The sequence below is a fragment of the Sarcophilus harrisii genome, chromosome 2 (genome assembly GCF_902635505.1).
Source record: "Sarcophilus harrisii chromosome 2, mSarHar1.11, whole genome shotgun sequence".
NCBI classification, from domain to species: domain Eukaryota; kingdom Metazoa; phylum Chordata; class Mammalia; order Dasyuromorphia; family Dasyuridae; genus Sarcophilus; species Sarcophilus harrisii.
The window spans coordinates 341,237,308-341,255,453 of NC_045427.1; the positions used below are offsets into that span (position 1 = coordinate 341,237,308).

An 18,146-nucleotide genomic window follows, 5' to 3' on the forward strand; every position below is an offset into this window, starting at 1 on the left:
CCATATTATCAGGGCATAAAAACATTAAAATCAAATGCAGAAAGGCAGAAATAGTAAATGAATATTTTTCAGATCATGATACTTGGATCCAAGGTGTTTCCCACTCACAGGAGATGGGATGGGGAAGAGAGAACGTTTTGCCTTTCCTTTCAACCTCAGCATCAATAATAAACACACACTTTTGACTGCAAGAACATATCTTTACCTAGATGAGTATAAGATTGATCTCAAGTCCATTGCTTTCTTTCTGCTTTGGGTTTGTTTCATTGAGAACATCAATCATCTCAGCTTGGCTAAGATGACAGGAAAAAATAATGATAAATGTGGGAAAACTGGGACACTAATGCATTTTTGGTGGAGTTGAGAAATGATCTAACCATTCTGGAGATCAATTTAGAATGATATCTAGAGAACCATAAAACTCTGCATACCTTTTGATCAAACAGTGTCTAGGAATTATAAAAAAGGGGAAAGGACCCATATGTGCAATAATTTCTGTAGCAACCTTTTGGATACAGAAGAAATGATGAATTAGGCTGATTTCAGAAAAGTCTAGAAAGATTTACATGAACTAATGCTGAGTGAAGTGAGCAGAATCAAGAGAATATTGTATACAGCAACAAGAAGATTACATGATTATCAACTATAATAGACTTGGTTCTTAAAAATTAGGTGATTCAAGGCAATTCCAATAGACTTGTGATGGAAAGAGCCATCTGCATCCAGAGACAAACTATTGATACTGAATGTGGATTGAAGCATAGCATTTTCATCTTTTTGTTGTTTTTTATTTGTTTGTTTTTTCTTTCTTATTTTTTCCTTTTCGTTTGATTTGCAGCATGGCAAATATGTCTATAGAGGATTGCTTGCTGTATAGAAAATGGGGTAAGGAGGGAACAAAATTGAAACACAAGGTTTTGCAAAAGTGAATGTTGAAAACTTTCTTTGCATGTATTGGAAAAATAAAAGACTAAAAATGAAAGAAAAGTCAGTTATCTTTTTTTTTTTGGAGGGGGGAAAAGCTGCCTGTAGCATGATCACTTATGAACCTTTTGGGAATCATTTTACATATCCAGTCATACCTGGATTTGCTGAACCATATTTCTCAGTTGCACCAGGAATTCTTTTGCTTCTTTAGCTCTGTCTGATAATCCATTCAGAGCCTGGGAGAGCTGACTCTGCAAAGAAAAAATACAGCATTTGTAATCATTTAAAATAAATATTAAGCAAATTAAATGAAACTCTAAATTTGTCTATGAGAATAAAATCATTTAGGTTAAAAGCTTCCTTTCCCATCCAAGGAACTTGCTCACTTGTAAATATTTTTAAAAGATTATACTGGGATTCTATTGCAAAGTGTCAAAGTAGCACAAGCATCTTGAAGTTTCATTCTTATAAGAGGATGAGCCACCAACCAGCCAAATTTATATCCAATGGTCACTTTTAAGATCTAGCCATAAAGAAAACAATATTCACAATGAATTCAATGGAAAGAACAATCACAAAATAAATGAAAGTGAATATAGCAAAATTCCAAAGGACAAGTTTGGGCCCAAAGAAAAGATATGAAAAAGACATTTTCCCTCACTTCTTTGCAGAGTTGAGGGGTCCATGAGTGCAGAACACTTTATATGTTGTCAACTTTTTGATATATTAATTTTATTGATCTTTTTCTCTTTAAAATTCTTTATTATATGTGATCACTCAAAAAAGAAAGTAGAAGGGATATGGGATCTGGAGGAAGTTAGGTTATATAAAAACAAAGTCTATTAATATAATTACTTTTAAAAATCTAGTCATTCTAATATCATTACAATTCCCTGAAAAGAGAAGTGTGGAGTTTTAGAACCAGAAGAAATTTCAGAAACCACCACAAATTCCAAAAGGAATTGCTGCTATAATATACTGAATAAGAGATTGTTCAGTCCTTGGTAATATCTAATGAGGATAATCACTATTTTCTAAGGCAGAGTGTTCTATTTTGGAATGGGTCTGATTATGAGGTTTTCCTTCATATTTAAAAATAATTTGTCTCTTTATATTCTATATTTTAACTCTTTGCAACTTCCACTCATCACAATTCTTTAAATACTCAAAACTGCTATATTTTCTTCCCAAGTTTTATCTTTCCAGGCTAAGTATCACTAGTTTCTTCATTGCTATGAATATTTAGTGAATACATTAAGGGAATGAATTCAAGACTCTTCAATATCTGAACTTAAGATAAAGCTTTAGATATCTGATCAGGACAGAGAACAAAAGTATTATAACCACTTTATTCCTGGAAATTCTTTTCTTGCTGATTATAGCTGTCTGCTAACTTATATTTAGCTTGTTCTACACTTAAGCCCCCAGATTTCTTCCAGAAAATTTGTTTAACCAAAACACAGTCATCTGATAATTTCCCTCTTAGTTTAACATAAATTTCTGTGCCATTTTCTGCAAAAACTTCTGCAAACTATATCTTACTTGTCTGTTGTAATCTAGTTTTTGAAATGAATTTAGAAAATAACCCAGATGTTTTTAGTAATATTTATATTCTTTTCTTGCTTTAATTAACATTGCTTCTCCATTTTTATTTTATCTTCCTTTCTACTATTTTCAATTACTAATCGCCATTTATAGATAAAAAGTAGAAATTTGTTACTGTGGGAGGGATAATGGAAGACAAGCCCATTAATAAGTTGTAGCAGAAGATGAAAATTTTGTGAAAACTGTAGTGTTCTTTGTTAGTTTTCTGGAGGTCTCTAGGAGAGCCTTCTTTTCAGCAAAGTAATCACCACAAGAATAGCCAGGTGTTAAAATTCAAATTCTTTATTATCTCCTTCAAAGTCTTATCTCCTGGGGCTCGGCTAGTTTTCTGGAGGACCTTCAGACAGGACTTGGTTTCAGTGAAGAAAATGCAAGAGTATCCTCTTGCCAGCCACCACGGTGGTGTGAGAAGAAGTGAATCTGTCTCTGAGTCCTTCTGAGTCTGTACCAGTCTCTCCCAAAGTGCAGGAAGGAGGAGAGCCGCCAGGAGCCTGATCAAAGATGGAATGTCTCTCTTTGGCTCCAAGAGCTTGAGTTCCTGCCTCCAGTCCTCTATCTTCTCCAAGTTTCACCCTGGCTGAGTTTGTCCCAGATTATATGCTGTACTCTAATTACATTATCATAGGTGTGAATCTTGTGGAACTATATTAAGCACATGTACTGAACTAGAGAATTATTAATCACCATGCTAAACTAGAAAACCAATGTATTATCAATTCCATTTAGTTAGCACCTTGTAAGAATCCTTGTTTCAAGTACAGAGCTCTGGCTCATAACAAAAAGCAATTTGTGATTAAAAAGTGATGAAAATATCTATACTCTTGGATCCAAAGAACTTAATGCTAGGCTAATATACTACCAAGACCAAATATAAAAAGAAAAGCCTCATAATGTCTCTGAATCTCCCTGGCTGAAACTTCTAGCTTATATGCTCCACACTGAGTACAAACCAATCATTATATCCCTAGGAAACAATTATTTGTTGTAGGATTAAACCAGTGCTAAACTAGATTTAACCATTGTCTCCTCAATTCCACTTAGTACCTTGTTTCAAGTTCTGGTCCATAACATCCCCTTATAGGATTAAATCAATCATACTGAACCATGCTAAATTAGGTAACTATTGTCTCTATCAATTCCACTGATTCAGTACCTTGTAAGAATCCTTTGTTTCAAGTTCAAAATTCTGGCCCATAACATCTCCTGCTTTCTTTTGTTTTTTGAACATAGGGGGTCATGCTCTCCCTGACCTCTCAAGGAGGTGAGAACCCCCCAAAAGGAGGCGATCACACCTTCGCTGACTCCTCAAAAAAGGGGTGAAAATGCCATAAAAAGAGGTAATCATGCCCTCCCTGATGTCTCAGGAAGGGAGATGAAAACACTTGAAGAGTCTCACTCTTAAAACAGGTATACATAAATCCATCAATATGGGAGATATTACACATAATTAAATAAATTACATAATTTATATGTAACACATAGTAACACAGGCTAGTAGTGATGTAACAAATAACATGAAGCAACATGAGGAATTATACATGTCCATAAGTCCTAGAAATAGTCCAAAAGGAATCTATTGTCCATTACTTCATGTGTCAGGAATCCAATAATTCTTGAAAGTTTTGAAGTCCTTCAATAGTCTCATCTTGTGTTAGGGAATACAGTGATTCCTGCATATTTTGTTTGTAAGTCTTCTCCTTTGTTTCGAGGTTTTTCTCTTTTTCTGTCTCTCTCCAGGTACTAGTTGCCACCCATCTGTTTCCTTCTCCATCTGCAGAAATACAAGCAAACTCTCTCTCCTAAACAGTTAACCTATCCAATCCCTTCTATTTATCACTTTCTAAATTTCTCCACATCACCAGGCAATTACATTGAAACTGTTTGCACTGGACACTGCCCTTCTGTTGGGTTAAAATGCCTGTATTCTCCCCATTTGTAATCCCTTTCTGCCATATGATTGCTTTTTGGGTGATAGATCATGTAATCCCCTTTTTCCATCTGATTGCTTTTTTGCTCACATCAGAGTCCTGAACTTCAAAAGGTGTAACCTCAGCTGCCATCATGCCCCACCTGTCTTTTGTCTGATATCTGGAGCCTGGGCCCTGTGTCTCATTTTCCTGGATCAATCTACATTCTGAGGCCCAGTGGAAGGCCCTTGTGGGTTTTGGACATAAGGTTTTAGGTCTTTTTTTACCCTGTTTTCTCACTCCATCTCTATACCTACATTATGCTTTCAGATGTCCAGTTTTTCCACACTGAAAGCATTGACGAGTTTCTCTAGAAGTCCCTTGCCAAGAGGGACCTTGTCTTCCCATATTCATCATAGTCTGAGTATAATAAGCACTTGTGCCCATGGTGGCACAGCATCTTATGATCTCCTCTAAAGGAGCATTTTTGTGTAGTCCCCATATAATTCTTCTGCAAACCTCATTAGCATTTTCCTTAGCCAGTTGTCTTATCAAATTCTTGTAGCTGCATTTTCTCCAATGGTTCTTATGACAGCTGTTTGTAGACATCCAAACAAAATCAGCAAAAGATTCATTGGAACCTTGCTCTATTTTTGTGAAGACTTCCTCTTGATCTTTCCCTGGGTAGGAGTACCGACCATTTATTGCAGCAGTAGCAATTTGTTCACAAGCTGCTATGGGGTAATTAGTCTGTGCTGAATTGTCTGCATACTGACAACCTGCTAGTTGGTCAAAACTGATTTGTATGTTAACTCCTGTTTGCTTATTGCATTGGACTTGAATTTTACATAATTCACTATACTTCAAAAGCCACAACAAGTTTTGTCTAGATTCTAAACATGTCCTTGCTATGGATTTCCAATCACTGGGGGATTAAGATTTCATAAGCCAAATTCTCTAGTAACATCTTAACATAAGACAATGTAGCCCCATAAAGAGTGCAACCCTTTTTCAAAACCTTAATTTTTTCCAGATCAAAAGGAGTGTATCTTGCTATGTATTATTGTATTTAGCTTGTTGTACACTTAACCCCCCAGATTTCTTCCAGAAAATTTGTCTAACCAAAATATAGTCAAGCTCTTCAATCACTGGGTATGCATTTATTTTTAAATCAGATATATCTTGTCCTTCTTTTTTACCTTTAAGGAGTGCCTTTTATAATCTTGTCATAGGCTGCTTCATAAATGGTGCTTATTGTGTTACTGCCCCTTCCCCTACTCCTCCCTCCATCCATGAAGGATTAACTGAAGGAAGTAGGTCAGGAGATGGGGAATGCCCTAATTTTTCCTGCTGTGAAGCACCATACTCAGAATTGTACTTAATTCCATTCTTATTTGATTCTTCATCCTTTCCACCTGGTTTAACTGGATCCTCCCCCTTCTGCTCTTTCTTATTTTTTCTTATTCTAACACTTATATAATTTCTTAAAGCCAGTTGTATTAAATTATATGTATAAAGTGTTTTTTTGGAAATTGAGTCAAATCCATTTTTATTGTAGTACTAACATAGTAGGTCTCCTGCTAATTTTCACTCATCTGGATTCAATTCTTTTTCCTTAGAGAACCAAGGATATGTGTACTCTGCAGTTTCTAAAAGTTCAATGATCTGCTTCCAAGTTACAATCAAACCTTGATTCTTTATCAGTCTGACCAAGCTTCTGACACATTTTCCTTGAAGAGGAAAAGAAGGCTGTTTTCTAAACATCTGTGCCATTTTAGCTGAAGTACTAATTTAGTCCTTAACAAAGTTTCCTTGTCTATTTTTGTACTCGCCCTAATTTCTGGGCCAGGAAGAATTTCCCACTGAAATCAGGATTGGAGGCTTTTCCACTGAACTCAGGATTGTGTCAGTCCCATGTTCAGATGCCAAAAATGTAAGGTTCTCTCTAAAATGTAACGTTCTCTGTTGAGGTTTTCTTGGGGGTCTCTGGAGGCAGCCTTTGTTTCAGTTCAGTAATCACCACAAATACAGCCAAGTGTTAAAGTACAAATCCTTTATTTTCCCCTTCAAAGTCTTGTCTCCTTTCCTGGAGCCTGGTTAGTTTTCTTTGAGGCCTATCTCTCTCCTTGGTTCTGAGAGCTTGAGCTCCTGTCTCCTTCTCTGCTTTCTGAATCTCTCTGAATGTCTCTAAATTTCCCTGGCTGAGGCTTCTAGCTTATATGCTCCACACTGAGTACAAAACAATCATTATATCACTAGGAAACCATTATCTGTTGTAGCATTAAATCAATGCTAAACTAGATTTAACCATTGTCTCCTCAATTCCACTTAGTACCTTGTTTCAAGTTCTGGCTCATAACATCTCCTTGTAGGATTAAATCAATCATACTGAACCATGCTAAGTTAGATAACTATTGTACCTATCAATTCCATTGACTTAGTACCTTGTAACAATCCTTTGTTTCAATTTTAGAGTTCTGGCCCATAACAGTTGCATATGAAATTTTCTATCCAAAGTCTATTGGTATTGCTTTGGATCAATGAACTACTGAGAAAAACCAAGCCTTTCATAGTTGATTAATGAACATTCTTGCTGTTATTGAGTACAATGTATCCCCGGTTCTGTTTAGTTTCAGACCTTTCTATAATCAGCTTGTTCATAATTTTTTATAGAACAATAATATTCCCTTATCTTCATGTACCACAGCTTGTTCAGCCGTTCCCCAATTGAGGGGCATCTACTCATTTTCCAATTCTTTGCTATCACAAAACAGCAGCTATAAACATTTTTGCACATTTTCCCTCCTCTTATGATTTCCTTGGGATACAGACCTAGTAATGGTACTTCTGCATCTTCCTTGAAGATGTAAGGATTCTATGTGTAGAAAAATGTATATGATGTCAGAGACGTTTTTAAAGGGTGGATTATGGGTCTTCCAGGAGCAGAGCCAAGATGGTGCAGAGCAGACACAACTCTCTAACCTTCTCTCAAACCCAACAGCAAATTAAGCCTCTAAAATGGTTTTGAAGTCAAAGAATACACAAATATTTGGAGTACAACACATTTCTAGGAGAAGATACCTTGGAAGGACTTCAGAACAGGTCTGTTTCACTTGGGCAGGGGGACAGTCTGCAGAGCCCAGATTGCAGCATAGGGAAAATGGGCCAAGAAGCTGGAAAGGAGAGTCAGAACATTGTAACTTCCACACACCTGTCAATCTTTTGTGAGCCTCTTAGACCACTCTGTCCTGATTGCAAGCAGGTAGTTTGGCAAATTTGACTTTTATAAAAGACAAATTGTAAACCATTGAGTCGCAGAAGAATGCTGAACCTAGCCACCATTACCCAGCACTGGAAATCAATCAGCAGAACTGCCCCAGGCAGCTGTCACTTCTTTGCCTTAAACAGACCTCAAGCCTTTAAAAAATGAATAAAAAACAAACAACAAAAAAAGAATTCTCACCATAGAGAGCATTTATGGAGAGAGAGAAGAACAGCCCTCAAATCTTGAGGTTCCTAAAGGCCAAACAACTCCAGAAGAACCCCCAAAGAGAGATATGAGCTGTTCCCCATTTCACAAGGTTTTCTTTGAAGATTACATAAAGGATCTTAACAGAGAGTTAGAAGAAAATGGGGACATGAAATGAGATCATTGCAAGAAGGAATGGAAAAAATTGAAAAAATAATTCAATGAACAAAAAAACTTAATTGGCCAATTGCAAAAAGAGCTTAAAAAGGTAACTGAAGAAAAAATACATTAAAAATTAGAATTGAACAAATGGAAGTGAATGACTCAATAAGACTTCAAGAATCAGTCAAACAAAAAAAAGAAAATAAAGAGTAATTCAAGTCACTTTATGTTCTAAACTTCTATATTGAAATCAAGGAATTTAACCTTTTGCAACTTCCATCCATCACAACTCTTTAAGTATTCAAAATTGCTATCATTTCTTTCCAAGTTTTATCCTTCCAGGCTAAACAACTGACCTAGAAAACAGATCTAAGAGAGACCATTTATTGGGCTTCCTGAAAGCCATGATGAAAAAAAGAACCTAGACATTGTCTTACAGGAAATCCTAAAAGAAAACTGCTCTGATATTTTAGAATCAGAAGGTAAAATAGACATTGAAAGAATCCAACAATCACCTCCTGAAAGAGAACCCAAAATTAAATCCCCAAGGAATATCATGGCTAAATTTCACAACTATCATACCAAGTAAAAGATATTGCAAGCAGCCAGAAAAAGAAACAATTTAAATACCAAGGACCCACAATTAGGATTATCCAAGATCTAGCAGCTTCTACTTTAAAGGATCAATGGGCCCAGAATCTGATATTCTGAAAAGCAAAGGAATTGGGATTACAGTTAAGAATAAACTATCCAGCTAAAATGAACATTGTCTTTCAGAGAAGAAGATGGACATTCAATAATATAAGATGAATTTTACCTATTTCTAATGAAAAAACCAGAACTGTACAAAAAATTTGATCTCCAAACACAGAACTCAAAAGAAGTATAAAAAGGTAAAAAGGAAAGAACTTTTGAGATATAAATTTCTGTTATCAGTATACTTAGAGAATGCAGTTATAATTTGATTTTATGATAATATGAAAAAAGAAACAAGAGGTGGAAAGGGAATCATACTGGAAGAAGAGGAAAAAAGAGGTAAAATAAGGGAAATTACATCTCATGATGAAGCAAAGAAAAACAATTACAATTGAGGGAAAGAAGGGAGGAGGGTGAATACTGTGTGAATCTTTTTCTCATCATATTTAACTCTAAGAGAGAATATCAAACAAAGAAACTTGTCTCACCTTAGAGGGAAGTGGGAGGAAAAGGGGGAAAAGAAAGGGAAAGACTAATAGACGGGAAAACAGAAGAATCAGCAAAAAGATATTTAAAAAGGAGGGCTCTCAACGGGAAAGACTGAGGTAGGTGGTCATCAAAAGCAAAATACTGGAGAGAAGGGAAGGGGGATAGGAAAGAGAAAACCATAACCTAGGACAAATAAAATGGCAGGAAATACAGAATTAGTTATTTTAAGTGTGAATGTGAATGAGATGAACTCCCTCATAAAATGGAAATAGATAGCTGACTGGATTAAAAGCCTAAATGCTTTAATATATTGTTTACAAGAAATAAATTTAAAACATTGTGATACATACAGAGTGAAGGTAAAGGGCTGAAGAAAAAAAAAAGCAGGAGTAGCAATCCTGATCTTAGATTAAGTAAAAGCAAAAATAGATCTAATTAAAAGAGATAAGGAAGGGCACTATATCTTACTAAAGGGTAGCATAGATAATGAAGCAATATCAATACTAAATATATATGCACCAAATGGTATAGCATGGAAATTCTTTGAGGAGAAGTTAAGAGAGATGCAGGAAGAAATAGACAGCAAAACGATAATAGTGGGACATCTTGATCTTGCACTCTCAGAATTAGATAAATCAAACCATAAAATAAATAAGAAAGAAGTTAAAGAGGTAAATAGAAAACTAGAAAAGTATGATAAACCTTTGGAGAAAACTGAATGGAGACAGAAAGGAGTACATTTTCTTCTTGGCAGTTCATGGAACCTATACAAAAATTGACCATATATTAGCACATAAAGAACTGAAATTCAAATGCAGAAAGGCAGAAATAGTAAATGCATCCTTCTCAGATCACAATGCAATAAAAATTACATTCAATAAAAAGTCAGGGGAAAATAGACCAAAAAGTAATTGGAAGCTAAATAATCTCATCTTAAAGAATGATTGATTGAAACAGCAAATCATAGAAGCAATGAATAATTTCACCCAAGAGAATGACAATAATGAGACACCATACCAAAATTTGTGGAATGCAGCCAAGGCAGTAATAAAGGGAAATTTTATATGTCTAGGGGCTGACTTGCATAAAATAGAGAAAGAGAAAATCAATGAATTGGCTTACAACTAAAAAAGCTAGAAAAAGCAAATGAAAAACCCCTAATCAAACAATAAACTTGAAATGCCAAAAATGAAAGGAGAGATCAATAAAATTGAAAGTAAAAAAAAACTATTGAATAAATAAATAAAACTGAATTGGTTTTATGAAAAAACAACAACAACAAAATAGATAAACCCTTGCTAAATTTGATTAGAAAAAGAAAGCATGTAGGTATATATATATTTAGCATATACTTTAACATGTATGGGCTACCTGCCATCTAGGGGAGGGAGTAGATGGAAAGAGAGGAAAAGGTTTTTTTTGTTTGTTTGTTTGTTTGTTTTTAATAGCCTTTTATTTACAGGTTATATGCATGGGTAACTTTACAGCGTTAACAATTGCCAAACCTCTTGTTCCAATTTTTCACCTCTTACCCCCCACCCCCTCCCCTAGATGGCAGGATGACCAGTAGATGTTAAATACATTAAAATATAAATTAGATACACAATAAGTATACATGACCAAAACATTATTTTGCTGTATAAAAAGAATCAGACTCTGAAATATTGTACAATTAGCTTGTGAAGGAAATCAAAAATGCAGGTGGGCATAAATATAGGGATTGGGAATTCAATGTAATGGTTTTTAGTCATCTCCCAGAGTTCTTTCTCTGGGCGTAGCTCGTTCAGTTCATTACTGTTCCATTGGAAATGATTTGGTTGATCTCGTTGCTGAGGATGGCCAGCTCCATCAGAACTGGTCATCATACAGTATTGTTGTTGAAGTATATAATGATCTCCTGGTCCTACTCATTTCACTCAGCATCAGTTTGTGTAAGTCTCTCCAGGCCTTTCTGAAATCATCCTGTTGGTCATTTCTTACAGAACAGTAATATTCCATAATTTTCATATACCACAATTTATTCAGCCATTCTCCAACTGATGGACATCCATTCAGTTTCCAGTTTCTAGCCACTACAAAAAGGGCTGCCACAAACATTCGTGCACATACAGGTCCCTTTCCCTTCTTTATAATCTCTTTGGGATATAATCCCAGTAGTAACACTGCTGGATCAAAGGGTATGCACAGTTTGATAACTTTTTGAGCATAGTTCCAAACTACTCTCCAAAATGGTTGGATTCGTTCACAACTCCACCAACAATGAATCAATGTCCCAGTTTTCCCACATCCCCTCCAACAATCATCATTATTTTTTCCTGTCATCTTAGCCAATCTGACAGGTGTGTAGTGGTATCTTAGAGTTGTCTTAATTTGCATTTCTCTGATTAATAATGACTTGGAGCATCTTTTCATATGACTAGAAATAGTTTCAATTTCTTCATCTGAGAATTGTCTGTTCATATCCTTTGACCATTTTTCAATTGGAGAATGGCTTGATTTTTTATAAATTAGAGTTAATTCTCTATATATTTTGGAAATGAGGCCTTTATCAGAACCTTTGAGTGTAAAAATATTTTCCCAGTTTATTGCTTCCCTTCTAATCTTGTCTGCATTAGTTTTGTTTGTACAAAAACTTTTCAGTTTGGTATAATCGAAATTTTCTATTTTGTGATCAGTAATGATCTCTAGTTCTGCTTTGGTCATAAAGTCCTTCCCCTTCCACAGGTCTGAGAGGTAAACTATCCTGTGTTCGAGAGGAAAAGTTGTAACAGAAGGTTTTGCAAGGGTCAATGCTGAAAAATTATCCATGCATATATTTTGTATGTAAAAACTATAAAAAGAATGATATTATAAATAAATTAGAACATAGGCTAATTTACCTCTCAGATCTGTGAAGTAGGAAGGAATTTGTGACTAACGAAGAACTAGAGATTGTTACTAATCACAAAATAGATCATTTTGATGACATTAAGTTTGAAAGTTTTTGTACAAACAAAACATGCTGACAAGATTAGAAGGGAAGCAATAAATTGGGAAAACATTTTTACATTCAAAGATTCTGATAAAGGCCTCATTTCTAAAATATATAGAGAATTGATTCAAATTTATAAGAATTCAAACCATTGTCCAACTGATAAATGGTCAAAGGATATGCACAGATAATTTTCAGATGAAGAAATTGAAATTATTTCTAGTCATATGAAAAAATGCTCCAAATCAATATTGATTAGAGAAATGCAAATTAAGACCACTCTGAGATACCACTACACACTTGTCAGAATGGCTAAGATGACAGGAAAAGATAATGATGAATGTTGGAGGGGATGTGGGAAAACTGGGATACCGATACATTGTTGGTAGAACTGTGAATGGATCCAACCATTCTGAAGGGCAATTTGGAATTATACTCAAAAAGGTATCAAAGTGTGCATGCTCTTTGACCCAGCAGTGTTACTGGGCTTATATCCCGAAGATATCTTAAAGGAGGGAAAAGAACCCACATGGGTTATGAGCCAGTACTAGAAACAAGATGTTAACTCATTAGAATTGATAGAAACAATGCTTATGTAATTGGTTCACACATTAGAGCTCACACCTTTAAGAGAGTTTACACATTAGAGCTCACACATTAGAGTACACAAGTCTGGGAGATTCACAAGTTACCCCTCCCATAATCCCCACTTTCGGAGGAGGAGTCAATCTTTGAGTTTACACCTCTAAAAGAGCATAAAAAGTGCTGAGTCAGTGGTCAGTGGAGTGGAGGAGATTGACAAGGTAGAGACCAAAGTCAGGCAGAACTGGGGATTTAGAAGAGGAGAGGCTGAAGCTGGCAGAGGCAGAGTCAAAGGACTAGCAACAAGAGCTGTCAGAACCAAGGAAAGCTTACCGGGCTATTTAGGAAGGGACAATAAAAGATTAGATTTTAACTCTTGGCTGTATTTGAGGTGATTATTACTTTGAAATGAAACTAAAGCTACCTCCAGAGAACCTCCCCAAGAAACCTGCTCACAGAGAGAACAAACATCATATCTCAGAAAAGAAGAGAACACTACATTTTGGTGCCTGAATGTGGGACAGACATGATCCTGATTCCAGTGGAAAAGCCTCCAATCCTGATTTCAGTGGAAAAGCCTCTGAGCCTGATTCAGTGGAAAATTCTCCTCAATCCAGAAATTAGGGTGAGTACAACAAAGAAATTTTGTTAAAGGAATTAAAGTAGAATTTCAGCTAAGATGGAACAGATGTTTAGAAAATAGCCTTCTGTTTCTCTTCAAGGAAAATGTTTAGAGAGCATTGTCAAGGTTATAAAAAGCCAAGGTTTGATTATAATTTTGGAGCAGATCACTGAACTTTTAGAAACTATAAAGTACATATGTCCTTGTTTCTCTATGGAAAAAGAACTAGATCTAGAGGAGTGGAAATTAGTAGAAGAAGAACTTTGTCAATTCTATAATAAAAATGGACCTGACTCAATTTCCAAAGACAGACTTAATACATATAATTTAATACAACTAGGTTTAGGAAAATTATATAAGTGTTAGAATAAGGAAAAAGAAGAAAGAGCAGGAGGGGGAGGTGCCAACTAAACTAGGTGAAAAGGATGAAGAATCAAATAAGGAGGAGAGATTAGATCATTCCACATCTCATGACCCTCCCCCCTCAATTAACCCTTCATGGGTACAGAGAGAAGGAGGAGGGGAGAGGCAGTAATGCAATCAGAACCACCTATTAAGGAGCCTGTGACAAGATTAGAAAAGGCATTAATTAAGGCAAAAAATGAAGGACAAGATGTAAATGATTTTATAAATGCATATCCTATGATTGAAGAGAGTGACTCTTCAGATCAAAAAAGGAGAAGATACACTCCTTTTAATTTGGAAAAAATTAACGATTTGAAAAATGGTTGCATTCTTTATGGGGCTACATCATCTTATGTTAAGATGTTACTAGATAATTTGTCTTATGAAAACTTAACCCCAAGTGATTGGAAATCCATAGCAAGGACATGTTTGTTTTTATTTTTATTTTTTTAGTGTAATGTCAAGTTTTTTTTTTTTTCATAGCTTTTTATTTACAAGTTACATGTATGGGTAATTTTACGACATTGACAATTGCCAAACCTTTTGTTCCAATTTTTGCCCTCCTTCCCCCCATCCCCTACCCTAGATGGTAGCAGAATGACCACTAGATGTTAAATATATTAGAGTATAAATTAGATACACCATAAGTATACATGACCAAACCGTTTTTTGGCCATACATAAAGAATTAGACTCAAATATTGTACAATTAGCCTGTGAAGGAAATCCAAAATGCAGGCAGGCAAAAATATAGGGATTGGGAATTCAATGTAATGGTTCTTAGTAATCTCCCAGAGTTCTTTTGCTGGGCATAGCTGAAGCTGGGCTTCAGTTCATTAGTGCTCCATTGGAACTGATTTAGTTCATCTCATTGCTGAAGATGGCCAGGTCCATCAGAATTGATCATCATATAGTATTGTTTTTGAAGTATATAAGGACCTCCTGGCCCTGCTCATTTCATTCAGCATCAGTTCGTGTAAGTCTCTCCAGGCCTTTCTGATATCATCCTGTTGGTCATTTCTTATCCAACAATAATATTCCATAATATTCATATACCACAATTTATTCAGCCCTTCTCCAATTGATGGACATCTATTCAGTTTCCAGTTTCTGGCTACTACAAAGAGGGCTGCCACAAACATTCTTGCACATACAGATCCCTTTACCTTCTTTATGATCTCTTTAGGATATAAGCCTAGTAGTAACACTGCTGGATCAAAGGGTATGCACAGGTTGATAACTTTTTAAGTTTGGAACTATGGTTCCAAATTGCTCTCCAGAATGGTTGGATGTATTCATAATGCCACCAACAATGCATTAGTGTCCCTGTTTTCCCACATCCCCTCCAACATTCCGCATTATCTTTCTCTGTCATTCTAGCCAGTCTGACAGGTATGTAGTGGTATCTTAGAGTTGTCTTAATTTGCATTTCTCTGATTAATAATGACTTGGAGCATCTTTTCATATGGCTAGAAATAGTTTTAATTTCTTTGTCTGAGAATTGTCTGTTTATATCCTTTGACCATTTTTCAATTGGAGAATGGCTTGATTTCTTATAAATTAGAGTCAATTCTCTATACATTTTGGAAATGAGTCCTTTATCAGAACCTTTGACTGTAAAATATGTTCCCAGTTTATTGGCAAGGACATGTTTAGAACCTGGACAAAACTTGTTGTGGCTTTTGGAGTATCATTGATTATATAGGATTCAAGCCCAACGAAATAGGCAAACAGGAGTTGATGTACAAATCACTTTTGACCAGCTAGCAGGTGAAGGTCAATATGCAGAGAATTCAGAACAAATTGATTATCACATAACAGTGTATGAGCAAATTTCTAAGACTGCAATAAAAGCTTGAACTTCTCTTCCTGGACAGAAAGATGGATGTAAAGCCTTCACCAAAATAGAGCCAGGTCCCAATGAATCTTTTGCTGATTTTGTGGGATGTTTGCAAACAGTTGTAACAAGAACCACTGGAGATAATGGAGCTACAGAAATAATGACCAGACATCTGGCTAAGGAAAATGCCAATGAGGTTTGCAAAAGAATTATATGGGGACTAGACAAAGATGCTCCTTTAGAGGAGATCATAAGGCGCTGTCCCATAGTGGGCACAAATGCTTATTATACTCAAATTATGATGAACATGGGAAGACATGGTCCCTCTTGTCAAGGGACTTCTAGTGAAACTCATCAATGTTTTCAGTGTGGAAAAGTTGGACATTGTAGAGCTCAGTGTAGATATAGAGATGGAGTGAGAGGACAGGATGAGACAATAAAACCTAAAACCCCATGTCCAAAATGCCACAGGGCTTCCACTGGGCCTCAGACTGTAGATTGACCCAGAGAAATGAGAGGCGGGGCCCAGCTCCAAGATATCAATCAAAAGACAAGTGGAGCATGATGGCAGCTGATGTTACACCCAGAGAGTCTTTAGAAGGTCAGGACTCTGATGTAATCAATCAGCCTAAAAGTAATCACATAGCAGAAAGAGATCACACTTGGGGAGAATGCCAAACAGGGCAGTGTCCAGTGCAAACAGCTCCAATGTAATTGCCAGGTGATGAGGAGAGATTGAGACAGTGATAAATAAGGGGGCGGAGCCAAGATGGCGGAGAAGGCACTTGCGACTTTCTAAGCTCTTCTCTTACCCTCTTTATCAATATTATATCGAGCCTCAATAATAGTCTTGACTGCTACGATTCATAAAAATAAGAAGTATAACAACTCACCAGCCGAAGAAAATCTGCAGTCTCACCAAAAAAAGGTTTGTTCTGGGGCTAGGGGGGAGATCAGCTTAGACTTGGAGAGAAATTAGATTCCAAGGAGAGCCTCAAACCGAAAGTGAGAGCATAGATCGCAGCTCGCAGCCCCAACCCGCAGTATGGGGCTTTTCCTTGGGGCAGTTGCAAACCTGTATGGCAGGAGGGCACAGCCCAGGTTAGCCTCTAATCTGCACAGTGGGGGGCTCGGCTTGGGGCCATAGAGCTTTCGCAGGTCCGATGTTGGGGCAGAGACTCCCGGGCAGAATTCTGGTCAGCTGCTAATACCCACAGCCCCACAAAAGGCTCTGGCCTGGGGCAGTGACATTTTCACCCCTTAGTCTCTAGCCTAGGGCAATCGCTAACCCACACAGCCCAACTGGGCACTTCACTAGCTTGGCCAGTGTTGAATCCACCACCTGTTGGGAGAAGGGAAAACTCTCACTCAGAGCACTCCCATACCTCAGAGCTGGAAACCGGTTTACATCTCCCCTGTTCTGCAGAGGAAGCTGGTAACCCCCTTGCCTAGGAGGCATACCCTAAAGGCTTTAAAACAAGAATAAAAAGATAAAAAGAACAATGGATAGCTTCTATGCAGAAAAAGAGCAGGTCAGCAAACCTGAAGAGACTAATAGCAAACAGGCACCAGATTGTCCTCTTTTACATGATGCTCTCATAGAAGAGACCATTAAAAGTCTCAAAAGAGAGTTAGAAGATAAATGGGGAAAGGAAAAAGAAGCCTTACAAGAGAGCAACAACTTCCTGAAATACAAATTGGAAAAGATAAAAAATTCCCAGGAAGTGCAGGGAAACAAAATTTGTGAATTGGAAAAAATAAAAAAAATCTCAGGAAAGTAAGAATTGTGAATTGGAAAAAAATAAAGATTTCACAAGAAAGTAGGATTTGTGAATTGGAAAAGACAAAGAACTCACAAGAAAGTAGGATCTGTGAATTGGGAAAAGAAAATAATTCACTAAAAAAAATTAGTGAAATGGAAAAAATTCCATAGATCAAAACAATTCATTTAAAAACTCAATTGGACATATACAGAGAAAGAAATAAAAAAGCTAATGAAGAAAATAATTCTTTAAAAATTAGAACTGAAGAAATAGAAACTAATGATTCACTGAGACAGCAAGAATCAGTCAAGCAAAACTAAAACAATGACAAACTGGAAAAGACCATGAATTATCTACTTGCAAAAATGACAGACTTGGAAAATAGATCTAGGAGAGATAATCTGAGGATTATTGGAATTTCTGAAAATTATGATGAAAAAAAGAGCCTAGATACTATTTTTACAAGAAATCATCAAAGAGAACTCCCCAGATGTAATAGAATCAGAAGGTAAAATAGGCATTGAAAGAATTCATCGAACACCTTCTGAAAGAGACCCTAAAATAAAAACCCCAAGGAATATTGTGGCCAATTTTCAGAACTATCAGATTAAGGAAAAAATTTTACAAGCAGCCAAAAAAAAAACAAAACAAAAACCAATTTAAATACCGAGGTGCCACTTAAGGATCACCCAAGATCTGGCTGCCTCCA

General features: G+C 36.3%; 1 protein-coding gene across 2 annotated transcripts in view; it reads right to left on the reverse strand.

The window, feature by feature from the left end:
- The window catches only part of TRIM9 (tripartite motif containing 9), a 209,761-nt gene that overhangs the window by 117,481 nt on the left and 74,134 nt on the right, over positions 1–18,146 (reverse strand). For both annotated transcript variants that reach the window (XM_031952991.1, XM_031952990.1), the window contains exon 2: positions 1,083–1,178. In XM_031952991.1, coding sequence (XP_031808851.1) covers positions 1,083–1,178 — 96 coding nt within the window. The remainder of the gene's footprint in view (positions 1–1,082; positions 1,179–18,146) is intronic.